The sequence below is a fragment of the Saimiri boliviensis genome, chromosome 7 (genome assembly GCF_048565385.1).
Source record: "Saimiri boliviensis isolate mSaiBol1 chromosome 7, mSaiBol1.pri, whole genome shotgun sequence".
Classification (NCBI taxonomy): domain Eukaryota; kingdom Metazoa; phylum Chordata; class Mammalia; order Primates; family Cebidae; genus Saimiri; species Saimiri boliviensis.
The window spans coordinates 62,684,052-62,705,614 of record NC_133455.1 but is presented as its reverse complement, the minus strand read 5'-3'; the positions used below and the strand labels follow the sequence as shown (position 1 = coordinate 62,705,614).

Below are 21,563 nucleotides of genomic sequence, written 5' to 3'. Positions count from 1 at the left end.
GTTGCTCAAATTCATAATAAAACAGAAGGAAGTTCCTGTCTTGGAAACAGTGCTATACCCAATTCTTCCAGAGCCAGTACTTTAAACAATGTCATTTCATTATTTTCCTGTAGATTAATTCTTAGGAAATCAGCTTATCTCCCTTCAAGCATTAAAAAATCTCCTTAGAGTTAGTGGATCAATACACACACAGTTCCTGTTTTCCCCACAGCTGAAAGGGTGGAGCCCTCAAACCACAAGAGGAAGAAGGAAATTAAAAGATCTTAAATACTGGAGCCTGCTCACCCTGGTCAGCCTAGCTGTCTGACTTACCAGTCAACATGAAGGTTCTCATTATTCTGGGGCTTGTCCTCCTTTCTGTCATGGTCCAGGGCAAGGTCTTCGAAAGGTGTGAGTTGGCCAGAACTCTGAAAAGGCTTGGAATGGATGGCTACAGGGGAATCAGCCTAGCAAACTGTAAGTCTAGTCTCCATACTTCCAGCGAATTAGCCATGTATGGAACAGACACTAGGAGAGAAGGAATAAGAAGAAGGGGCTTTGAGTGAATAGACGTTTTTATTTCTTTGTGGGTTTGTATACTTACAATGGCTAAAAACATCAGTTTGGTTCTTTATAATCAGAGATACCAGATAAAGGAATGAGGGCATGGCAGGGGGAAACTCCATGCTAAGTAAAACAGGACCTGTTGTACTGTTCTAGTGCTAGGAAGTTTGTGGGTGCCTGAGATTTAATGGCACATGTAAGCTGATTGAAAGGTACATTTGAGGACCTGGCCAAACTCTCTCAATCCTTGGTACGTGACTCCAGTTATTTCCCATTTCGAACTTGGGCTCTGAGAGCCTAGAGTGAAGCAGTATTTTTCTTTTCTTCAATTCCCCTGCCATGACATGGGATTTTTTTTTTTTTTTTTAAGACAGTCTCCTGTGGTCCAGGCTGGAGGGCAGTGGCATTATCTCAGCTCACTGCAACCTCTGCCTTCTGGGCTCAAGTGATTCTGGTGCTTCAGTCTCTCGAGTAGCTGAGGCTACAGGCGTGCACCACCACACCCAGCTAATTTTTTTGTATTTTCGGTAGAGATGAGATTTCACCATGTGGGCCAGGATGGTCTTGAATCCTGGCTCCAAATGATCTGCCCACCTCAGCCTCCCAAAGTGCTGGGATTACAGGTATGAACCACTATGCCTGGCTGACACAGGATTTTTAACAGTGAAGTTTTTAAAGAATATATTGAATTCCTCACAAGGGCAGTAGGAACCTATGTCCCTTCAGTCACTCTTTATATAGGATCCCTGAAACTCAGCAGGAAATGTTTTATTATTTTTATCTATTCTGCTTGATTAACTATCTTTCATTTTCTTCCACACAATTCAAGATGCGCCATGAGGAAAAGTTATTTTACAGTTTAGTCCATAGTTGTCAATGTGATCTCTGTACTTTTCAGATTTAATTCGGACATTTCCCCTCAATAGCTATTTCTGAATGAACAAGTAAAGGGATGAAATCACAGAATAGTCTTGTTTTCAAGATTCTAACTTGATATTCAAATTCACCTTTAGATATTATAAGAAAATTTCTCTCTGTCAGAAAATCCTTATGTTTTTCTGATTTTAAAAAAAGCATGTTTCCACCAGCCTACCTATCTGTTATGAATTTACAAAATCCACTCAACAGCTCTGTTGATTTTTCTGTTCTTGGCTAAATGTTGCCTGAGGGATGGAAGCAGGGCATAAAAGGTAAAAGCAATGGAAGAAACATGTATTTTAATATTTTTGAAAGTATGTTATATTGTTCATTAGTGTTACAAGATGATTTGCATTACAAAAGGATTCTCTTACAAGTCCCTTAACACTAACGTGTTGAGATATTTTATAAATTAAGTAAATCTTTATACTTATAAAGCAAGTCAGTAAAATAGAAGTAGCTAAATAGAACTGATTTCACTATAGAGTATAAGTCACTTAGTGTTGCTGTTTATTACTAAAAATAAGTTCTTTTCAGGGATGTGTTTGGCCAAATCACTATAGAGTATAAGTCACTTAGTGTTGCTGTTTATTACTAAAAATAAGTTCTTTTCAGGGATGTGTTTGGCCAAATGGGAGAGTGACTATAACACACGTGCTACAAACTACAATCCTGGAGACCAAAGCACTGATTATGGGATATTTCAGATCAATAGCCACTATTGGTGTAATAATGGCAGAACCCCAGGAGCAGTTAATGCCTGTCATATATCCTGCAATGGTAAGACAAGCTCATATTTGACCAATCTGATTATACTTACAAGAATTGAGATTCAATGCAAATGAAAAAGACTTGAACGGTTCATGAGGGACTTAGAAAAACTACACCTAACTTCCAGAAAGTCATTATTATTTTCCTCATAATTCCCTAAGAAATTAAAGAACTAGTATTATAAAAGGTTGGAGTTTTTTAATATACAAAAGTTTCTGGAATGACCTATTAATTTACCGTCAATGGCCTCACTCATGCTTTGACCAGAATGATGCCATTCCTCCTGCTTACTTTGGGGAGATTTAGGGATAATTTAGTTGTGTGGTCTTTTTTTAATTGTTTTGGTTTTTATTATGAAATGTTCTAAATATACAGAAAATTAGGGACATTAGTATAATAAACAGCCATATGCCCATTATGCACTTTAACAGTTGTTAACATTTTCCCATAGTTGCTTATTCTATTCTTTTTTTTTTTTTTTTTTTTTTTTGCTTCGAGTGTTTTGCTTTGTTTTGAGACAGGGTCTCACTATGCCCCAGGCTGTAGTGCAGTGGCACCATCACAGCTCACTGCAGACTCAAATGATCCTCCCATCTCAGCCTCCCAAGTAGCTGGGACTACAGGCACACACCATGATGCCTGGCTAATTTTTAAAAATTTTTTGTAGAGGCAAGTTCTGTGTTGCTCAGGCTGGTCTTAAACTCCTGAGCTCAAGCAATCTTCCCATCTCAGTCTCCTTAAGTGCTGGGATTACAGGCATGAGCCATTTTATCTGGCTACTGCCGAGATACTTTTAAGTGAATTAGGAACATTATGACATTCCATTTCTAAATTCTTTAGTTTGCATCTTCAAAAAATACAGTTCCTGTAGAATCATTTTTGTAGATGACAAATTAACTTAAGGATTTATTTATTTGGGGTGAAACAAATATTTTATTAAACTAATAAAAATAGAAATAACGTGGAATCTTCAGTGCAAAAAATATCGCAGAAATCTGGCAAAGTTGATATTATTAAATTTTTAAACATTAAAATTCCCAATAGAGAACATTAATCTTATGTTATTTTAAAAATCCTGTTAATTTAAAAAACATTTTGTATTATATAATAATCTTTGGTTATTAAATAAAAATTAGAAAATACAAAGAAGAAAAATAAAACCCATTATCTTACTACCCAGAGATTTATAACCATGGGTAAATTCTGGTATATATTCTTTAAGAACATGTATCAATCATGTATATGAATGTTAAGTTATATCATACACATATTTACCCACATATAAACATGCAAGTAATGGGTGCTTTTGCAAAAATTAAATTGTATTACACATACTGGTTTACAATTTGCTTATCACACAAATTTATTTGCATGTCAGCAAATACGTATCGATTTTTAACTATCTTTTGCTCCATTTTCCAGATGAGGAAAACAATACAAATCTGTATTATTATTTTAAAAGAATGGCTAGAATTCTAATATATGAATATTTATAATTTTTTGATCCAACTCTTTCTATTGAGTACTTTGTTTCCATTTTTCCCTCTTATAAATTGCTATGAAGAGCTTTGTGCATACATCTTTGGGTGCATTTTTTATTTATTTTGGGTAAATTTTCAATAATAGAACTGCCAAGTAAAATATCACTAGTTGTTGTTGTTGGTTTTTTTTTTTACAGTGTCTAGTACAAAGAAGATCTTTAATCATTTTGTTAATACTTCCAGAGCTTCCAATGATTTTGGTAAATGAGGAAAACAATGCTTCATTTCATGCTATATGAGAGAGAATGAAGGGAAAGTTTTCCCCAACAAGCACACATACATGGACTCACAGAAAATAATATCTTAGCATTCTTTCCACAGCCTAACAGAATAAAGCTGGCTAAACATAAAATTAAAATGAAATATCTATTAAAGTTGTTTTCATTCCCTACCACCTGTCTTTCAGCTTTGCTGCAAGATGACATCACTCAAGCTGTGGCCTGTGCAAAGAGGGTTGTCCGTGATCCACAAGGCATTAGAGCATGGTATGTTTTAAGTGTTAAATGGGAAAACTATTTTACTCTACTGTTGATATATACAATGAGAGCAGATTTTCAAAGACTGAAGTATGCTAATGACACCTGAAAATTGCAGCTTTGGGCTTATGCTAAATAACATATTACCTACATCCTTGAAGAAACAATCTACTTTAACTGATCCAGAATTTTACTTTTTTAACTCTTCAATTTATTTTCGGGGATTTCTAGAGTTTTAAGATTCTTCACACTCTACCAGTTCCTTGTCATACCTTGAAATTCTTTTTAGAATAAGTAAATGTGGGCAGAGCATAGTGGTTCATGCCTGTAATCCCAGCACTTTGGGAGGCCAAGGCAGGTGAATCACCTGAGTTTGAGACCAGCCTGGCTAACATAGCAAAATCCCATCTCTACTAAAAATACAAAAAATTAGCTGGGTATGGTGGCCGGTGTCTGTAATCCCAGCTACTTGGGAGGCTGAGAAGGAGAATTGCTTGAACCTAAGAGGGGAAGTTTGCAGAGATTGTGCCATTGCACTCCAGCCTGGGCAACAGAGTGAGACTCTGTCTAAAAAAAAAAAGAGAGAGAGAAAATAAGTAAATGTGGAAGTTACTTTGCAGTTGCTGCTGTACAATGCACATTACTCGCTCTTTATGTTCAGCATACTCTACCGGGAGATTTAGGGAGGAGTTAAATACTTTGCATGCATAGCTTCATTTAATAAATAGCGGTCTATTTTAGCATTTTATCTATTGGCAAAATATTTTGTTTCCCCAAGGTGTATGAAGTAGGTATGTTACACTGAAGATATGTGTTAACCTTTCACCATTTGCTTCATCTTTTTCTACAGGGTGGCATGGAAAGCTCATTGTCAAAACAGAGATGTCAGTCAGTATGTTCAAGGTTGTGGAGTATAACTGCAGAATTTTCCTTCTTCAGCTCATTTTTGTCTCTTTCCCACATTAAGGGAGTAGTAATTAAGTAAAAGGTCACACTACCATTATTTCCCCTTCAAACAAATAGTATTTTTACAGAAGCAGGAGCAAAATATGGCCTTTCTTCTAAGAGATGTAATGTTCACTAATGTGGTTGTTATTTTATATTAAGACTACAGCATTTTTCAGTTTGCAAACAGAGCTAATACTGGTGAAAATGTATCTAAAACCTTGGTTGTTAAATACATTTCCAGTACATTGTTTTTATCAAGAAATAACCCAGACTTAATCTCAAGTGATACAAGTATACTCAGTGTTAAGTAAAATATAACAAAAGGTTATCTTAAATTAATCTTAGGCAAAATACCAGCTGTGTAGGCATCTGTTGAGTCATCTCCAAAAACAGTAAAAGTCACCACTTTTTGTTGGGCAATATGAAGTTTTTAAAGGGGTAGGTGAAATACCAAATGCTAGAAACAGACTGCCTGAACTGAGAACTTTGTTTTCATAAAGTCTGTTTCTTTCTAAATTTCTGTCCCTTAATTTGATTAATTTCATTCATGTATTATGATTAAATCTGAGGCATATGAGCTTAAAAGTATTGAAATAATTACTAATTAATCACAAATGTGAAATTATGCATGATGTAAAAAATACAAACATTCTCATTAAAGGCTTTGCAACACATACCATGTCTGTTTTTATTTAGATTCCTATAGTGTCTCTAAAGAAAAAAAGATATATATTTGAAAAAATATGATTTGGTGCTCTTAATATCTCTCTTATATCCTCACTTAAATAGTTGGATATTGCTGGAGAAAAATCCACAAGCATGCTGACAGGTGTCACTTTAAATTAATAACCATAAATCTCAAATGAGCCCTCAAGTCTGCCTGGCCATTTTAGTTATTTCTCTGCAGTCCTTCCATTTTTGTGTCCCCAGTCTCCAAAATGACTGTTATTATTTTACTCTTCCTTTTCTTTCTTCAAAGCCCAAACACACACATTCAGCCTCCTCCTCTGGCCCCTCATCCGCCACCCTTCTCTGCTCTCAGCAGATAACCTGGCATCATATTACACTTATAAAACAAATGCAACTTCATACAAAGTTTTCCCCTCCACTGCACCAAAACAGTCATACCTTCCCACAGCCCGTCCTTCCTGCCTTCCCTCCTATTACCAGGATGAAGAGCCTCTCTTCCTGCCAACAGCACGGACTCCACATGCAGTTTCCCTCCCATCCCTGTCACTACTCTGAGTTAGGTTGTTTCCTGGATCTCTCATTTGTTCCTCTTTGCTGGATCACCTCCACCATTCTACAGTCTGTCCTAGTAACCTCCCATCTTACAACGAATATTCCCCTGACCCTACATAATCCTCCAACTGCAACCCCATTCTCTGCTCCCTTTACAGCAAGACTTCTGGGGAAGGATGTCTCTACTCACCAACTCCATGATCTGACCTCCCATTGTCTTTTCTCTCTAATCTGACTTCCATCCTCACCCAGCTGAAACTGCTGCTCCAGGATTTCTCCCATGACTCCTCAGTGCTAATTCCAGTAATCATCTTGTTCATCTCAGCAGCATTTGACAAAGTGAGCCACTTCATACTTCCAGCAATTTTTTTCTCCCTTGGCTTTTCCTCATTTATGTCCTACCTCACCGACTGTTCTATCTCTGTCCTTTTTGCTCACTCTTTCTCTGCTATTTAATTTCTACATGTGGGAGTGCCTCAGGGCTCAAGCCTATAATAATTTTATATACTACATATTTTTATTTGTCTCTTCTCATCAAAACATAACTTCCAAAATGACAGAGGTTTTTCCACTTTTTTTTTTTTGAGACGGAGTTTCGCTCTTGTTACCCAGGCTGGAGTGCAATGGCGCGATCTTGGCTCACCGCAACCTCCACCTCCTGGGTTCAGGCAATTCTCCTGCCTCAGCCTCCTGAGTAGCTGGGATTACAGGCACGCGCCACCATACTCAGCTAATTTTTTATATTTTTAGTAGAGACAGGGTTTCACCATGTTGACCACGTTGGTCTCGATCTCTTGAACTCGTGATCCACCCGCCTCGGCCTCCCAAAGTGCTGGGATTACAGACTTGAGCCACCGCGCCCGGCCGGTTTTTACACTTTTTAAAAAATATTGAAATAATCTCAATCTTTCTAAAAATTTAAAAGTACTGTATGAAGGTCTTTTATTTTTCTGAACTGTTTGAGAGTAAATTGCCAACATGATACCTAATGGCCCTGACTATATCAGTGTGTAATTCCTACAAAGAGATTCTTCTATACAACCTCAAAACAATTATCCAAATTAGTAAGTTAACACTGATACATTACTATCATCTAATCTTCAGATTCTACTCAATTTCATCAATTGTCCCAATAAGTCCTTTGTAACAAAAGCATCTAATTCAGAATCGTGTTTTATTTGGTTGTCATGTTTTTAAAGTATCTTTTCATCTGAATTGTTTCCTCAGTTGTTTTTTTCTGGATTTTTATGACCTTGACACTTTCGGAGACTACAGACCAGTTATGTTATAGAAGGTTCTGGTGTTCTCTCGATTCCATTAGGTTATGTATCTTTGGTGGGAATACCACAGAAGTGATGTTCTTCTCATTGCATCCTTTCAGGTGGCATGCAGTTTTGATTTGCCCCATTGTTGGTGATATTCACTTGGATCACTTGATTAAGGAGATATCTGCAAGCCATCTTCACTGTAAAGTATTCGAGGAGGAGGTGCTTTGAGACTACTGCTCATCAAATTTTTAGTTTGTTTATTTATTTAGAAACAAGATCTCACTCTGTCACCCAGGCTAGAGTGCAGTGGTGTGATCTCAGCTCACTGCAACCTCTGCCTCCTGGGCTCAAGTGATCCTCCCGCCTCAGCCTCCTGAGTATTTGGGACTACAGATGCACGCCATCATGCTTGGCTAATTTTTGTATTTTTAGTAGAGTTGGGGTTTTGCCATGTTGCCCAGGCTGGTCTTGAACTCCTGACCTGAAGGAATCTGCCCACCTTGGTCTCCCAAGTGCTGGGATTACAGGCATGAACCACCGTGCCTGGTCATGCATTTTTTTTTATTGTATCAGTATGGACCCATGGCTTCTATTTTATTCAAATCATAATGAGTTATAATCCACTACTATTATTTATTTTGATGTTCACAGCTGTCCTCGATTTGGCCAGCGAGTCCCTGCAGGTAGGCTTCTGTGTCATTTCCACATATTTCCATCATTCTTCAAGCACTTTCTTGTTTTCTGGCATGAGATATTCCAGGGCTCACCTTGTTCCTTCCTTGCTTCCAGAAATGGAATAGGCATTTCTCCAAGGAGCCCTGATTCCTCAAAGTTCATAACAGTATTAAAAAACAAGACCTGGGCACTAGGGTATCACTGTTCCCAGGCCCTATCAGTGAACAGAACTGGAAGATACATGCATTGACGCTATATTTGTCTCTATATCTATCTGTTTATATTGAAAATCATGAATTCACACCAATACCTCCAACCTTAACCCCACACCACAGGATTCACTCTGGTTTTCTTCTTTTCCGTGTTTTAACTCTCTTCTCTGACAGTAAGAAACTTAGCATTCATTATACTCAATATCCTTAAAATGTATCCTTAGTGCATTTATGAATTTGATGGGTTTGCTTGTATGTAACCAATTTCCCAAGTCTGCCCAACATTGAGTGCCCTCCACTCAGGCTCTGACATCCCTCAGTGGGTTTTCCTCCACCTGGACACCCTCTTTACCAAGTTACATCGCTGGCGTAATATGCTGAACCACTGTCCTCATTGGAAGAACAGAAATTTTTCACTCATTCCACTTGTGTATTCTAAACACCTAGAAGAGTGACTGGAACATGGTACATGCTCAATAAATATCAATTGATCAGATTAATCTCTTGCTGATTATTTAGTATGTTCCTTCCAAGCTGAACATTCTAAGAATTTTTTTTTTCCTCTTCAAGGCCACACGATTCCAGTACAACAGCTTGTGGGATTCCAAGCCACTTCTTGGCTATGTAAATACAGCACGCAGACCAGCCATGGGAGGGCAGCAGAGGGCCATTACATAGGTGCAACCTTAGGCTTCAAAATTCTTTGGACCACTCCGATATGAATAAACTCAGAAGGAATCTGAGTTTATGCATATCAGGATACCCTGCGGTGTACGAAGGATGAGTCAAGGTAAGGGAGAAAGACTTGAAGAGTGACAGCTGGGAAGCAGAGATGTTCAAGGAGTGCCAGGATAACCCAACAACACAGGCTGATTGAGGAAACTGCCAGAGATCAGACAAAGTAGACTGAAGAGGGAAAGCAATGTTTGTTGGAGATTTGTTTTAGTTTTTGATAAATATTGCTTAATCATAACAAGTGTTTTTAATATAATTATGCCCCCGAACCAAATTTCTACTCTTATTCTGGGAACAGAATAAAAATCAGTATCAATGTTTAATCATTTTCAAAAGAAACTCAGTTCCTATGTTGGTTGAAACGCAGAGTGACATCCATATGACAACTGAGCTCTTCATGTGACACTAATTATAACTAAGCCCTGAGCACATTCCTTGCACTTCTATTTAGTGAAGTCATTTAAAAATATATTTTCGTCAAGTTGCTAAATGGAATTACTAAAAATTACTATCAGCAGTATTTTCTACTCTTTCAGCTTAATATTTTTTATATTTACTTCCATGCTTAAAAATATTAAGACTTATATTGCTTCTTCTTGATTTTTCCATTTTAAGATACTGACTTTCCACTATGGAAGTTAAAAATTAAACTCTACTTCCTCCTCCTTCATCCCCATCACAGTACCCTTCTCCAAAGCCCATCCTTCCAAATGTAAATTCTATTTTTGGGGGGCGGGGGAGAGTGACCAAACTCAGTATTTATGTAACCATAAATACAATTACTTTCTTTTCTTGCATAAGATTTTGTTTTCCCTAGAATTAATAGCTGCGTAATTCTTACAGCTGCTTAGTTTTCTGTTTGCCTGTCATGAGTTACACTCCCAAACCCTTCAAATCTCTCGAGGCTTCAATGCCAGCTGGAATTTTATCAATTCCATCCCTCTGAAGCAGTGTCTCCCAAAGATTTCTGACCGACTCCAATCTGCTTGTGTTGCCGTCTATGCCTGTACACAGCTTTTGTCCCGGGGCTCTTTCAGTATCATCCCGGGATTTTATTATTTTGATAATTATTGTATTTCCTGTATTTCATAATTTCCTCCTTCTTGGCTTATTCTCTCATTTTGGTGGATCAGATCTACAGGATCTTCCTGGAGGTACTGGGAAAAGTAAGATAGGTACGATTTTGTGTATGTAGTGATTTAACACGTCTGAAACTATTCTAGTCACACACTCGATTGGTAGTTGTAGGAACACTGATGACTAAACTGGAAGTAATTTTCCCTCAGAGTTTTGAAGACAGTACCGTATGGCTTCCTAGAGTCTAATGATTCTATCGAGCAATCTGCAGCCACTCTGGATTCCACAGTCTTAATAACGTGGAAGGGTGTGGATCTCTTTATCCTTGACGTGCGGAAAATTCACAATGACACGTCTTGAGGTGGATGATTTAATATTTGTGCTGGGTGCTTAGTAGGATCTTCCAGGGTGAATTCATATCCTTAACTTCCGGACAACTTTCTTAAGTTATTTATTGATTATTTCCTTCCTTCCAATTTTTCTGGTTTGAAACTTCTGGACGGGTTTTGCGATGTGACTGCCGCCGCCAGGCGCGTGCGCAGTGTGCACTGCGTGCGCACACGCGAGCCCGTTGCGCCTGCGCACGGCGCCGCCGTCGCCCCTTCTTCCGTTGCGCTCTCCACCTGCGCGGGGTTGAAACGCCTTCGGGGAAGCTGTCAGCCCGAGAAGTTAACGGTTACTCAGCGCCTCGAGCCCTGCTACCGCCGCCTCCCTCGGCGAGAAACTCTCCGCCTGGGCCCGCCTGAGAGGAGCGCAGCCTCTGAGGGGAGCGGCGACCCCGCCAGCCCCGGTCTCTTTCCCTGGCGGCGGCGGCGGCGGCTTCTTCCGTGGGACAATATGTTCAAGAGAATGGCCGAATTTGGGCCTGACTCCGGCGGGAGAGTAAAGGTCAGTGACGGACCCGCGCCTCTTCCGGGGCGGTTCTTCCGCCCCGGCTCCTCCCTGCGCGGCGCGGGGAGGGGCCTCTGGGTTTCTTTTCGCGCCTTCTCTCCTCCGATTTGAACCGTGGTTTCAAGGCGGAGAACGAGTCAAAGCCGGCGTTCATTGGGCCCCGACGTCCTCGCGTCATTGCCAACTCCCATCCCCGCCAAAACGCAAACAGACCCGTGGTGGCTTGGGGAAACCTAGGCGTGGCTGCTGAGTCAACGGGCCACTCCGAGGGCTGGGAAAGCTCGGCTTGGTGCACGTTCGCTGGCAGCCTAGGTTATTGGTCAAGCGGTGACGCCGCACACCAGGTGTAAAGATAACAGTGTCTGTAGCAGGCCGGACGCGGTGGCTCACGCCTGGAATCCCAGCACTTTGGGAGGCCGAGGCGGGTGGATCACGAGGTCAAGAGATCGAGACCATCCTGGTCAACATGGTGAAACCCCATCTCTACTAAAAATACAAAAAATTAGCTGGGCATGGTGGTGCGTGCCTGTAATCCCAGCTACTCAGGAGGCTGAGGCAGGAGAATTGCCTGAACCCGGGGGGCGGAGGTTGCGGTGAGCCGAGATCGCGCCATTGCACTCCAGCCTGGGTAACAAGAGCGAAACTCCGCCTAAAAATAAAAGTAAAAAAATAAAAAAATTTGCCGGAACGCACAGTGTCCACAGAGCCCCAAAACAAGAGCCTAACAGTGTGCCTGGCACATAGGGAACATTCAGTAAATGTCAACTTCTGTTTTTGATGAAATTTTCATAGAGCCTATCGTAATGTTTTGACATTGTGACATTTATTTTTCTCACACTTTCCCACATCCTCTGGCATGTTAATTTTTAAGGCAGGATCCACTGGCTCCTGATAAAACAACTGTTGAACCCCCGATTTTTATTTATAGAGGAAAGGATATTTTCTTTAAAAAGAATCACCCACTTTTGGTTTTTTTCTTTTTTCTTTTTTTTAATTCCCTTCTAACATGCTGCTGGAAGAGTCACCCACTTTTGTACAAAAATAGTTAATCTGTAGGTTTTTAAAATCCTTATCTGTGTCGTATTTTTACATGATTATTATTATATTTGACTACAGGCAGGGTCTCTGTTACCCAGGCTGGAGTCCTTGGCCTGGTCATTCTTCACTGCAGCCACAAACTCCTGGGCTCAAGCGATCCTCTCGCCTCAGCCTCCCCAATAGCTAGGGCTTCAGACGGGAGGCACACTACCAGCGAGAAATTGGGGATTTATTTCTCTTTGCTGATTGTTTATTCGTTCTTTCAGCCATCTTTTTCCAATTTAGCTAAATTTCATCTAGGTAGAAATCTTGACAAGTGATTTCCCTTTTCATCGTTGATGACCTCTGCAAGTTCGTAGCAGCACCTTAGCAGCTATGGGATCTATTATACCCTCCCGGTGTCAGCGCCCTTGTACTCATTCGATCAGGCCTTCAACTTGAAGCCCAATCTGTTGTTCCCACAAAAGTGTCATCAGTAGCACTGTGATTTTTTCAAGTTCTCATACAAACTGCTTGCCTTCTTCTGAACTAACTTTAGGTTTATAGGTGTTGGATGTTGGAGTAGTTAATTATTCAGCCACAAAGTTTTTCCATTTTTTTTTCACTGGTTTTCTTCATTTCTTTTTCTTTTTCTCTTCTTTTTGAGACAGAGTCTCTGTCGCCCAAGCTGGAGTGCAGTGGTGCGATCTCGGCCTACTGCAACCTCTGCTTCCCAGGTTCAAGCGATTCTTCTGCCTCAGCCCCCCAAATAGCTGGGACTACAGGTGTGTACCACCATGCCCGGCTCATGTCTTGGTATTTTTTAGTAGAGACGGAGTTTCGTCGTGTTGGCCAGGCGGGTCTCGAATGCGTGACCTCAGGTGATCCATCTGCCTCAGCCTCTCAAACTGCTGAGATTATAGGCGTGAGCCACTGCCCTTGGCTGCTTTTCTTCATTTCTTGTTGTTAATTACATTTGCTCAGCACTTTTCACATGTGGTAAATATTGCTCATTTTCCTTCAGATACATTTCTGCAATTGAGCCATTGGTTTCAGATTCATGTGCAACATTCAGTATTTTCACTTCAGTTGAAACTTTTTGTCTTTTCCATCATAATCTGTCAATACTCACTGCCTTTGCACTTAACAGATATAAGAAATATGTATGTTAAACTAAGAACAAATGTAGCAAACATGTCATCAGCCAGTGTTTACCAAGCTTCAGTCATCCAAGTGCCACGTGGCCATTTTTGCTGTGTCTGAATCCAACTGTAATACTTATTTTAACATTTACATTTAAATCAATTTAATTTTTAAAAGCCTCTACAGGTCAATGTTTTTGAAATTACAGGGTTCTTATAATTGTTGAGACAGTCTCGCTTTGTTGCCCAAGTACAGTGGCATGATCTTGGCTCACTGCAATCTCTGCCTCCCAGGTTCAAGCAATTCTCCTGCCTCACCCTCCCAAGGAACTGGGATTGCAGATGCCTGCCACCACACCTGGCTAATTTTTGTATTTTTAGAAAAGATGGGGTTTTGCGATGTTGGCCAGGCTGGTCTCAAACCCCTGACCTCAGGTGATCCACCCACCTCAGTGAAATTGTAGGTTTTAATTTCTAATTACAGTTTTCTTTTTTAAAATACTGATTAAACACGTAAGTAAAAAAGTGAAAAATGTTTGACCTTTATTCTACCTGTCATAAATTGCTGTTAATATTTATGCTATACTTTGGGAAACACTGCCACAGGCGGGTGATAAGGCATCACTACAGGAGATGCCAGTCAAAATTGTCAAGTTTTATTTTAATGCCTAGCTTTCAGTGTTTAAGTAAAAGGCCTTTTGCATTTCTTTTAACAAAACTCTCAAAGTGCTTTACGTGGTAATTTAAATAAAAACATTTTCACAGAGGGAACATTGTAATTCTGTTGTTTTTTTTTTTTTTGGTATTAATACGAAATGAGGATAAGTGTCTGATTTGAGAGAAATCCTGTGAGCAAACTATAAATTGTTATTCTTTAAAACAGGTTTTCAGAGCTCTTATTCTGCTTATTTAGGTGATGGTACAATATTCATCGATTTTAACATTATTTTTCTTTTAGGGGGTTACTATCGTTAAACCAATAGTTTATGGTAATGTTGCTCGGTATTTTGGAAAGAAAAGAGAAGAAGATGGGCACACTCATCAGTGGACGGTATATGTAAAACCATATAGAAATGAGGTAGGCACTTGTTTTTTTCTGTTATGCTTAAAGTTGTCTGTAATTTGTTTTGCTTAAAGGTAACCTGTAATTTTTAATAGTAACTTTCTGATTATAAAATTGGCCCATTGTAGGAGTGTTGTCAAAAAGTTTTTGAAAAAATAGAGAACTGTCATCTTCATAAAATAGTAGAAACCAATTTTCCAAAAATGTTTTCTAATTAAAATTAAGGTAACAAGAACTATTATGGTATAAATACATCTTCCTAACATCATATCTCAGGTTAATGTAGTATTTAATCAGGAGTTTCAGGAATAAGCAGCTAATCCTTAAAATGATAATGTGGTAATAAGACCATCAAAGAATGTAAAAGATAGCTCTGCTGTGTCATCTGATTGCTGGTAATTTTGTTTCATTGCTGAATCTTCTGTGCCTGGAACATAGCCAGTACATAGTAGGTATTTAAAAGATATTTATTGAGTAAATTATTCCTGTATTTAAAACCCTTCAAAGTTCACCCAAAAACTTGCATATGAATGTTGATACCAGCATTATTTATAATAGCCAAAAGGAGGAAACAACCCACGTGTCTATCAGTTGATGAATGGATAAATAAAATGTATATCCAATTGAATATTATCAGGCAATAAAAAGTAAAGTACTGATACATGCTACTACGTGATGGAACTTGAAAGCATTATGCTAAGTAAAAGAAGCCAGATACTAAAAAGGCCACATATTATATACTTTTATTTATATGAAATGTCCAGAGGGGGCAAATCCATAGACAAACAAAATAGATAAATGGTTGCCAGGAGGTGGCAGGGAAGGGTATTGGAGTAAGTGCTGATGGATATGGCTTTCTTTTATGTGATAAAAATATTCTAAAATTGTAGTTATGAGATTGTAAATATAACTAAAAACCATTGGCTAGGCGAAGTGGCTCATTCCTGTAATCCCAGCACTTTGGGAGGCCCAAGTGGGAGGATTGCTTGAGCCCAGGAGAGTGAGACCAGACAGGCAACATAGTAAGACTCCATTGCTAAAGAAAGAATAAAAGAAGATATCATTACAGTAAGATTCCAGTTTATTTTTTAAATAATACAGTTAGATATGAATGTAGATATAAGCACATTTAAAAATTCCTAAAAGTAAATTAAAAATAAACATTACTATTGAACATGAGTTATTATTTTGCATTTTTTATTCTTCTATAATGAATTATATTTTTAAAAGACACCTTTGCCAACAGAAGCCCTTTTATGTGCCATAAGTAATGAATATTCTCTGTACTTCAAAATAAAATCAAGAAAAAGAGGAGTTTTTGTATTCAGCAGTCTTATATTGCTTTAAATTAGTTGTTCTTAGCTTTATGTAATATAATTTTTTTTTTTTTTTTGAGACAGACTTTCTCTCTTGTTGCCCAGGCTGGAGTGCAGTAGCGTGATCTTGGCTTACTGCAACTTCTGCCTCCTAGGTTCAAGCGATTCTCCTGCCTCAGCCTCCTAAGTAGCTGGGATTACAGGTGCCCACCACCCTGTCCAGCTAATTTTTTGTATTTTTAGTAGAGATGGGGTTTCACCATGTTGGCCAGGCTGGTCTCGAACTCCTGACCTCATCCATCTTGGCCTCCCAAACTGCTGGAATTACAAGCATGAGTCACCATGCCTGGCCTATGTAATGTAAATGTAATTTTGTTCTTTGAAATTGACTATAGATTTGCCTTGGTTTCTATGGTTATTTCTGTAACAGTACCAGATATGTACTGTTGTTTTAATGGAAAAAAAATTGATTTAGGGTATTATCTATAGAGGTATATGTAAACAAGATTTGCAAAAAAAAAAAAAAGGGAATTAGGGACATGTATTTTTATATATTACAAATTATGAAAGAATTCAACATAGTCTTCCTTTGTTTTTGTTTTTCAAAAAAAGCAAAATAACTTCCCAGGTATAATTCATGTTTTTTGGAAAATTAGGTTCTATAAAATTTGAGGGGAAGTATTTTTTTTAAAAATTAGGTACGTATGTTTAGTGTATTTTTTTCCTAGTTTTCATACGTAGATCATAAAACTAATTAATTCCTTATATTTTAGGATATGTCAGCATATGTGAAGAAAATCCAGTTTAAATTACATGAAAGCTATGGCAATCCTTTAAGAGGTACAATATAGTCTTTTGATACACAATATCCAAAGTTAAAAACAGCTAGGAAACTAAACCGATACTTTACTATTGTTTTCTCTCTTTAGTTGTTACTAAGCCTCCATATGAAATTACTGAAACAGGATGGGGTGAATTCGAAATAATCATCAAAATATTTTTCATTGATCCCAATGAAAGACCTGTAAGTAGCATTAATCTTTGTAAATATAAAATAGATTTCTTAGTAAATGTGAAAATGTAATAATACTTAATGAATAGTGTTCACTCACATGTGTTTTATGTAAACTTATGACACAGTGTATTTTGACATGAGTTAAGTTTTTCATTTTTAAGTGAAGTACTTTTGAAAATCCTTTTTTTTCCCCACATATGGGAAGAAGTAATATAAACATATATTGGAAAGTAACCATGGAAGTCTGATGATCACTGCAGCAAAAAAAAAAATTAAAACTGTTATTTTCATTTGGTTGTTAGTAATAAACAAGCTGAGCCCATATGCTGTGTAAAATGGTTTTTATAGTTTTTGCTAAACACCAAGAAATAGTTTTTTGCTTTTTTAAACTGTCATCAGTACTAGTGCTTCATTTTATATCTTATTTATGAGTCTTTATTTTTTGTAACTACTGGCTTTTTTATCTTTTGATCTTTTCTTATCAGATTGTTGCTTGATAATGTAAAAAGTCCCTCCAGGCTTTTCAGGCTTTTGCTTTCATCCTTAGCAACTTTGTTAGGTTGTAATATCCTCATTTTAGAGATCAGGATACCAAGGCTTAAAGGTCAAATCACTGCTCGGAAACATTCAGTTAATTATGGTAGAGCTAGTTTTTGAACCCAGATATTTGCATTCATACCTTTTTCTAGTATTTTTTCTTTTGGATAAAACCACTAAGCCTTTTTTTTTTTTTTTTTTTTTTTTTTTAAAACTATAGGGTCGAAACTCAGTAATGGCTCTCACATTCCACATATGGGGCTGGGGTTTAACTCCAATTTCAAGGCTTTAACATTCAACACCATTAATTTTATCTTCGTTAGAATCACATCATTCTTTTATCACCAAATATTTACATTTTAATTATCAGATTATGTTTTTTAAACTGTGTTTGTATTTTTAAAGGAGCTAAATATCACCTGGGCCAGTATTTCAGCAAACTGATTCCTAACTGGCTGCATCAGAAACACCTGAGGTGCTTGCTTATTTATTTATTTATTCATTTATTTTTGGTGAGGTGCTTTTTAAAAATTCAAACTCCTAGGCCTCACCTTTTGGAGAGTCTGATTCAGTAGATTTGGAATGGGGCCAGTACCCGAGGTGATTTTGATGCACAGTGAGATTTGGGACCCATTGACTTAGCCTCACTCTTCTCTTCTCTTCCTATGTAGGAATTTATTTAGGCAATCTCTCAAATGAGAATCTCATTTGGGCTTGCGTATCTCCAATATGGAGAATTATGTCACTAAGTAAAACACCCTATTCAAGGTTGGGGTGATTTTACTTTTAAGAAAGGTGTACTTTATGTTACGCTTCCTGAACTTTTTACTGATTACTATTCATACATTAGTTTTCTTTTCTCATGAGTAAACATCCATAGCTCTTTAAAAGTTGTTCATGTTTTCATGTGATGAAGTTTTTAGATTTCCTACCATCCATGTTGCCCTTCAGGAAAACACACTAATGTTATATTTTGTTTGGCAATGTGTTTTCCTTTGAAACAGAGTTACACTCTGTTGCTCAAGCTGGTGTGCAATAGCATAAACATGACTCACTGCAGCCCCCATCTCCTGGGCTCAAACAATCCTTCTTCCTCAGACTCCGTAGTAGATGGGATTACAGGTGCTTGCCACCACACTCAGCTAGTTTTTTATTTTCTGTTGAGATGGGGGCTCACCATGTTGCTCAGGCTGATCTCAAATTTCACCTTGCCCTCCCAACATGCTAGGATTACAGTGTGAGCCACCATGAACGGCCAAGAAATTATTAAATTTAATGTCTGCTATTTGCAAGATACTGTTTAAGGGATTGAAAAGGATACTAAGATGAGACACTGACCTTATTGAGAATAGTTTATTAGGGAAATAAACTATAGAATTTAGCAGATGTTGACAGGGAGAGAGAAGCAGCCCATGATGTTACTAGAGCAGAAGCTCTTTTTAACTTTGTAAGATTGCTCCGTTTTCATTTTTGAGAATATGCTGCCTTACCTCCCTGTCTCCTCATCTGTTATCCCCATCCCCAGTTGGAAAATAAATCTATGAAAGAAATCATTATATCCTGTAACCTCATTATGAGACCGCTCTCGAAGTCACTCTTAGAAAGGTAAAATAGTATAACCTATGGCACTGCTGTAGTGATTAATGTATTGAATAGGTTTCCATATAGATCTACATAGGCCTGAATTTGATTTCTTAAGAAGTATTATAGTGTTTTTGAATATAATTAGACTGTTGTATTTTTTCAGTAGTTGGCTCTTATAGAAAATGTCAAATGAAGGTTTATTTAAAATATACAAGAAAGACAACTTGGTTGGAAGGTAACTTGTGATTTACTTCTGTTACCCAGTAACATATTATACAGATCAAGCCACTATAAAAAGAATTGTTGTTTCTAAAAGCAAAATGCCAAATTGAGTTTTCATTCCTAGAAATAGGGATTTCTAGGCAAGTATAGGCAGTTTCATTGTTCTAAAAATTTTCAAATACCACTCAAAATCAGGGACATCTGTCTTGAAATGTTTTTATTGCCTATATCTGCATGAATGCCTCTGAAAGTCCAAATAATAAATTTAGGGAAGGACAGTTTTATGATGTAATTGTAAGAATTTTTAATTATAAAAGTCAGATGTGCACGTGGTTTTAAGAGAAGATTTTTGAAATAAGCGCAATTCTTCTGTATTAGTTTTCTCGTACCACAAACTGGGTGGATTAAAACAACAGAAATTTATTCCCACAGATCTGGAGGCTAGAAGTCTGAAATCAAGGTGTTGGCCTTTAGGGGAGCATCTTTCCTTGCCTCTTCCAGCCCCAGATGTTCCTTGGCTATTGGCAACATAATTCTGATATCTTCCTTCATTGTCAAATGGCCTTATCTTTCTCCCTGGTCTCTGTGTCGTCTTCTTTTATAAGACCACCAGTCATATTGGATTATACTCCACCATAAATGACTTTATCTTAATTATACCTGCAAAGACCCTGTTTCCAAATAATGTCACATCCACAGGAACTGAGAATTAGGACTTCATATCTTTTGTGTGCATTTGTAGTCCCAGGTACTTGGGAGGCTGAGGCAGGAGGATCATTTGAGCTTGGGAGTTCAAGACCAGCCTGGGCAACTAATGAGACCCTCATCTCAAAACAAAACATACCTTTTGCAGGGAGGTCACAATTCAGCCCATACCATCTTCTTTCTCCCATTTTTGACCCCTTTTCTAAGAAAACCACTTTTTAACAGTTACCTGTTTTGAGTTCCTCTAGAAATTACTCACTCCTATGCATCTCATATATTTAAATCCCTAATACTGGATTTCTCGACTTTAGATAGTATCTTTCAGGGCCTAATGATTACAGATCATTTTCTTCCTTTTTCTTCTTGTTTCCAAGTTTCTTTTTTTCATTTTGCTGAAGGAATTTCTTCAGAAAGGATACCTGAGAAATAAACTTTCAGAGCCATTGGCCATCTGAAATGTTCTTATTTTTAATTCGTACTTCATTGTTGGGGTGAAAAATACTAGGCACTAAAGGTAGATAGGCTTTCTTGTCTAGAGTGGAGACAGAAGGGAAGGTCCAAAAGCCCTTATAGCATTATTGGCTTTGATACTTGCCAACTCTGAGCTTGGAGCACTGTAGAGCTCCTGGGAGCTCTGGCTTCTACCTCTGAGGCAGTTTTCTTAAGTTTTCAGGTTGTGGTTTTTCTCTGTTACTGTTTATTATCCTGCTTGGTAGACTTATCTGCTTTCTGTCTGTTCTAGAAATTTGTCAAATTATTTGCTTTAAATAATTTGATATATAATTCATGCTCTGATTTTGTAGACTGTCTGTCTTTACTGTTACTTTAGTAGAATTCTCTGTATTTCCTTCCTCGCTTTTCTATATTCTTAGTGTATCATCTTGAGCCTGGAAGATGTCCTTTAAGTAGGATACTTCTGCTTGCTGAGCCATGTACGGGGAAATCTGACATTCTGTTAATTGAGCTAGATTGTCTTTATGGGGAATGGATGGTGCTTGTTTAAATTCAGTTGCAAGGAATTTTATATTTTCTAACTTTTTCAGTGTACCCTTCCTTGCTCCCCATTTCATGACTTTTTGAAGAACAGCATTCTCTTACAATGATTTTAGCTAACTTTTTGGAAAATTATTTGAAGTTTTCACAACTTCAACAAGAACTCTGATGTTTTCCCAACCAGATTTTATTTTGCTAAAATAATCACACATTGTGCTTTGAAGCTTTTCCCTTGATGTCTTACTGTACCTGTTTTTAAGTATTTGAAGACATGTTGCTCTTCTCAAAGTGAATTGTCGCTGACCAACTTTTAATTTATTATGTCATTTATGTAATAATATTATAGATCCCCAAAGAAATTACCTTGCCCTCACTGAACTTTTTCATTCCTTTTAAAAGTATCAGATCTTTTATTCCCCATGGTAAATTTGTAAACTCTAATCTTCAAAAGCAGTTGTCACAATTAACCCACTTATGTAAGTAAAAGAATTCATGTTTCAGTGATTTATCAGTTTAATTTCCATAGGTTTTTTTTTTTTTTTTTTTTTTTTTTTTTTTTTGAGACAGAGTTTCGCTCTTGTTACCCAGGCTGGAGTGCAATGGCACGATCTTGGCTCACTGCAACCTCCACCTCCTGGGTTCAGGCAATTCTCCTGTCTCAGCCTCCTGAGT

The 21,563-nt window shown here is 37.9% G+C and overlaps 2 protein-coding genes across 6 annotated transcripts in view; both read left to right on the top strand.

Moving 5' to 3' along the window:
• Positions 1-277: 277 nt before the first annotated feature.
• Positions 278-5,871, top strand: LYZ (lysozyme). The gene is made up of 4 exons (XM_010338419.3): positions 278-456; positions 2,077-2,241; positions 4,180-4,258; positions 5,100-5,871. The coding sequence occupies exons 1-4, from the start codon at positions 321-323 to the stop codon at positions 5,164-5,166; spliced, it is 447 nt and encodes a 148-aa protein (XP_010336721.1). The 5' UTR covers positions 278-320; the 3' UTR covers positions 5,167-5,871.
• Positions 5,872-5,951: 80 nt separating this feature from the next.
• Positions 5,952-21,563, top strand: part of YEATS4 (YEATS domain containing 4) — a 137,838-nt gene continuing 122,226 nt past the window's right edge. For 4 of the 5 annotated variants that reach the window (XR_012518420.1, XR_012518417.1, XR_012518418.1 and 1 more), the window contains exons 1-4: positions 5,952-11,294; positions 14,415-14,534; positions 16,609-16,675; positions 16,765-16,859. Coding sequence is in view for 1 of the 5 variants with exons in the window: in XM_003927780.4 (XP_003927829.1) it covers positions 11,244-11,294; positions 14,415-14,534; positions 16,609-16,675; positions 16,765-16,859 (333 nt within the window). In the remaining 4 variants the exon portion in view is untranslated. The remainder of the gene's footprint in view (positions 11,295-14,414; positions 14,535-16,608; positions 16,676-16,764; positions 16,860-21,563) is intronic. The other variant, XM_003927780.4, reaches the window with a different exon arrangement.

What these genes read in the sequence shown, in the direction of transcription:
- LYZ (XM_010338419.3), top strand. Translation starts at nt 321, where the DNA reads ATGAAGGTTCTCATTATTCTGGGGCTTGTCCTCCTTTCTGTCATGGTC. An exon ending in CTGTCATATATCCTGCAATG is followed by an intron (nt 2,242 to 4,179) that starts GTAAGACAAGCT and finishes CCTGTCTTTCAG; the next exon opens with CTTTGCTGCAAGATGACATC. An exon ending in CCACAAGGCATTAGAGCATG is followed by an intron (nt 4,259 to 5,099) that starts GTATGTTTTAAG and finishes CTTTTTCTACAG; the next exon opens with GGTGGCATGGAAAGCTCATT.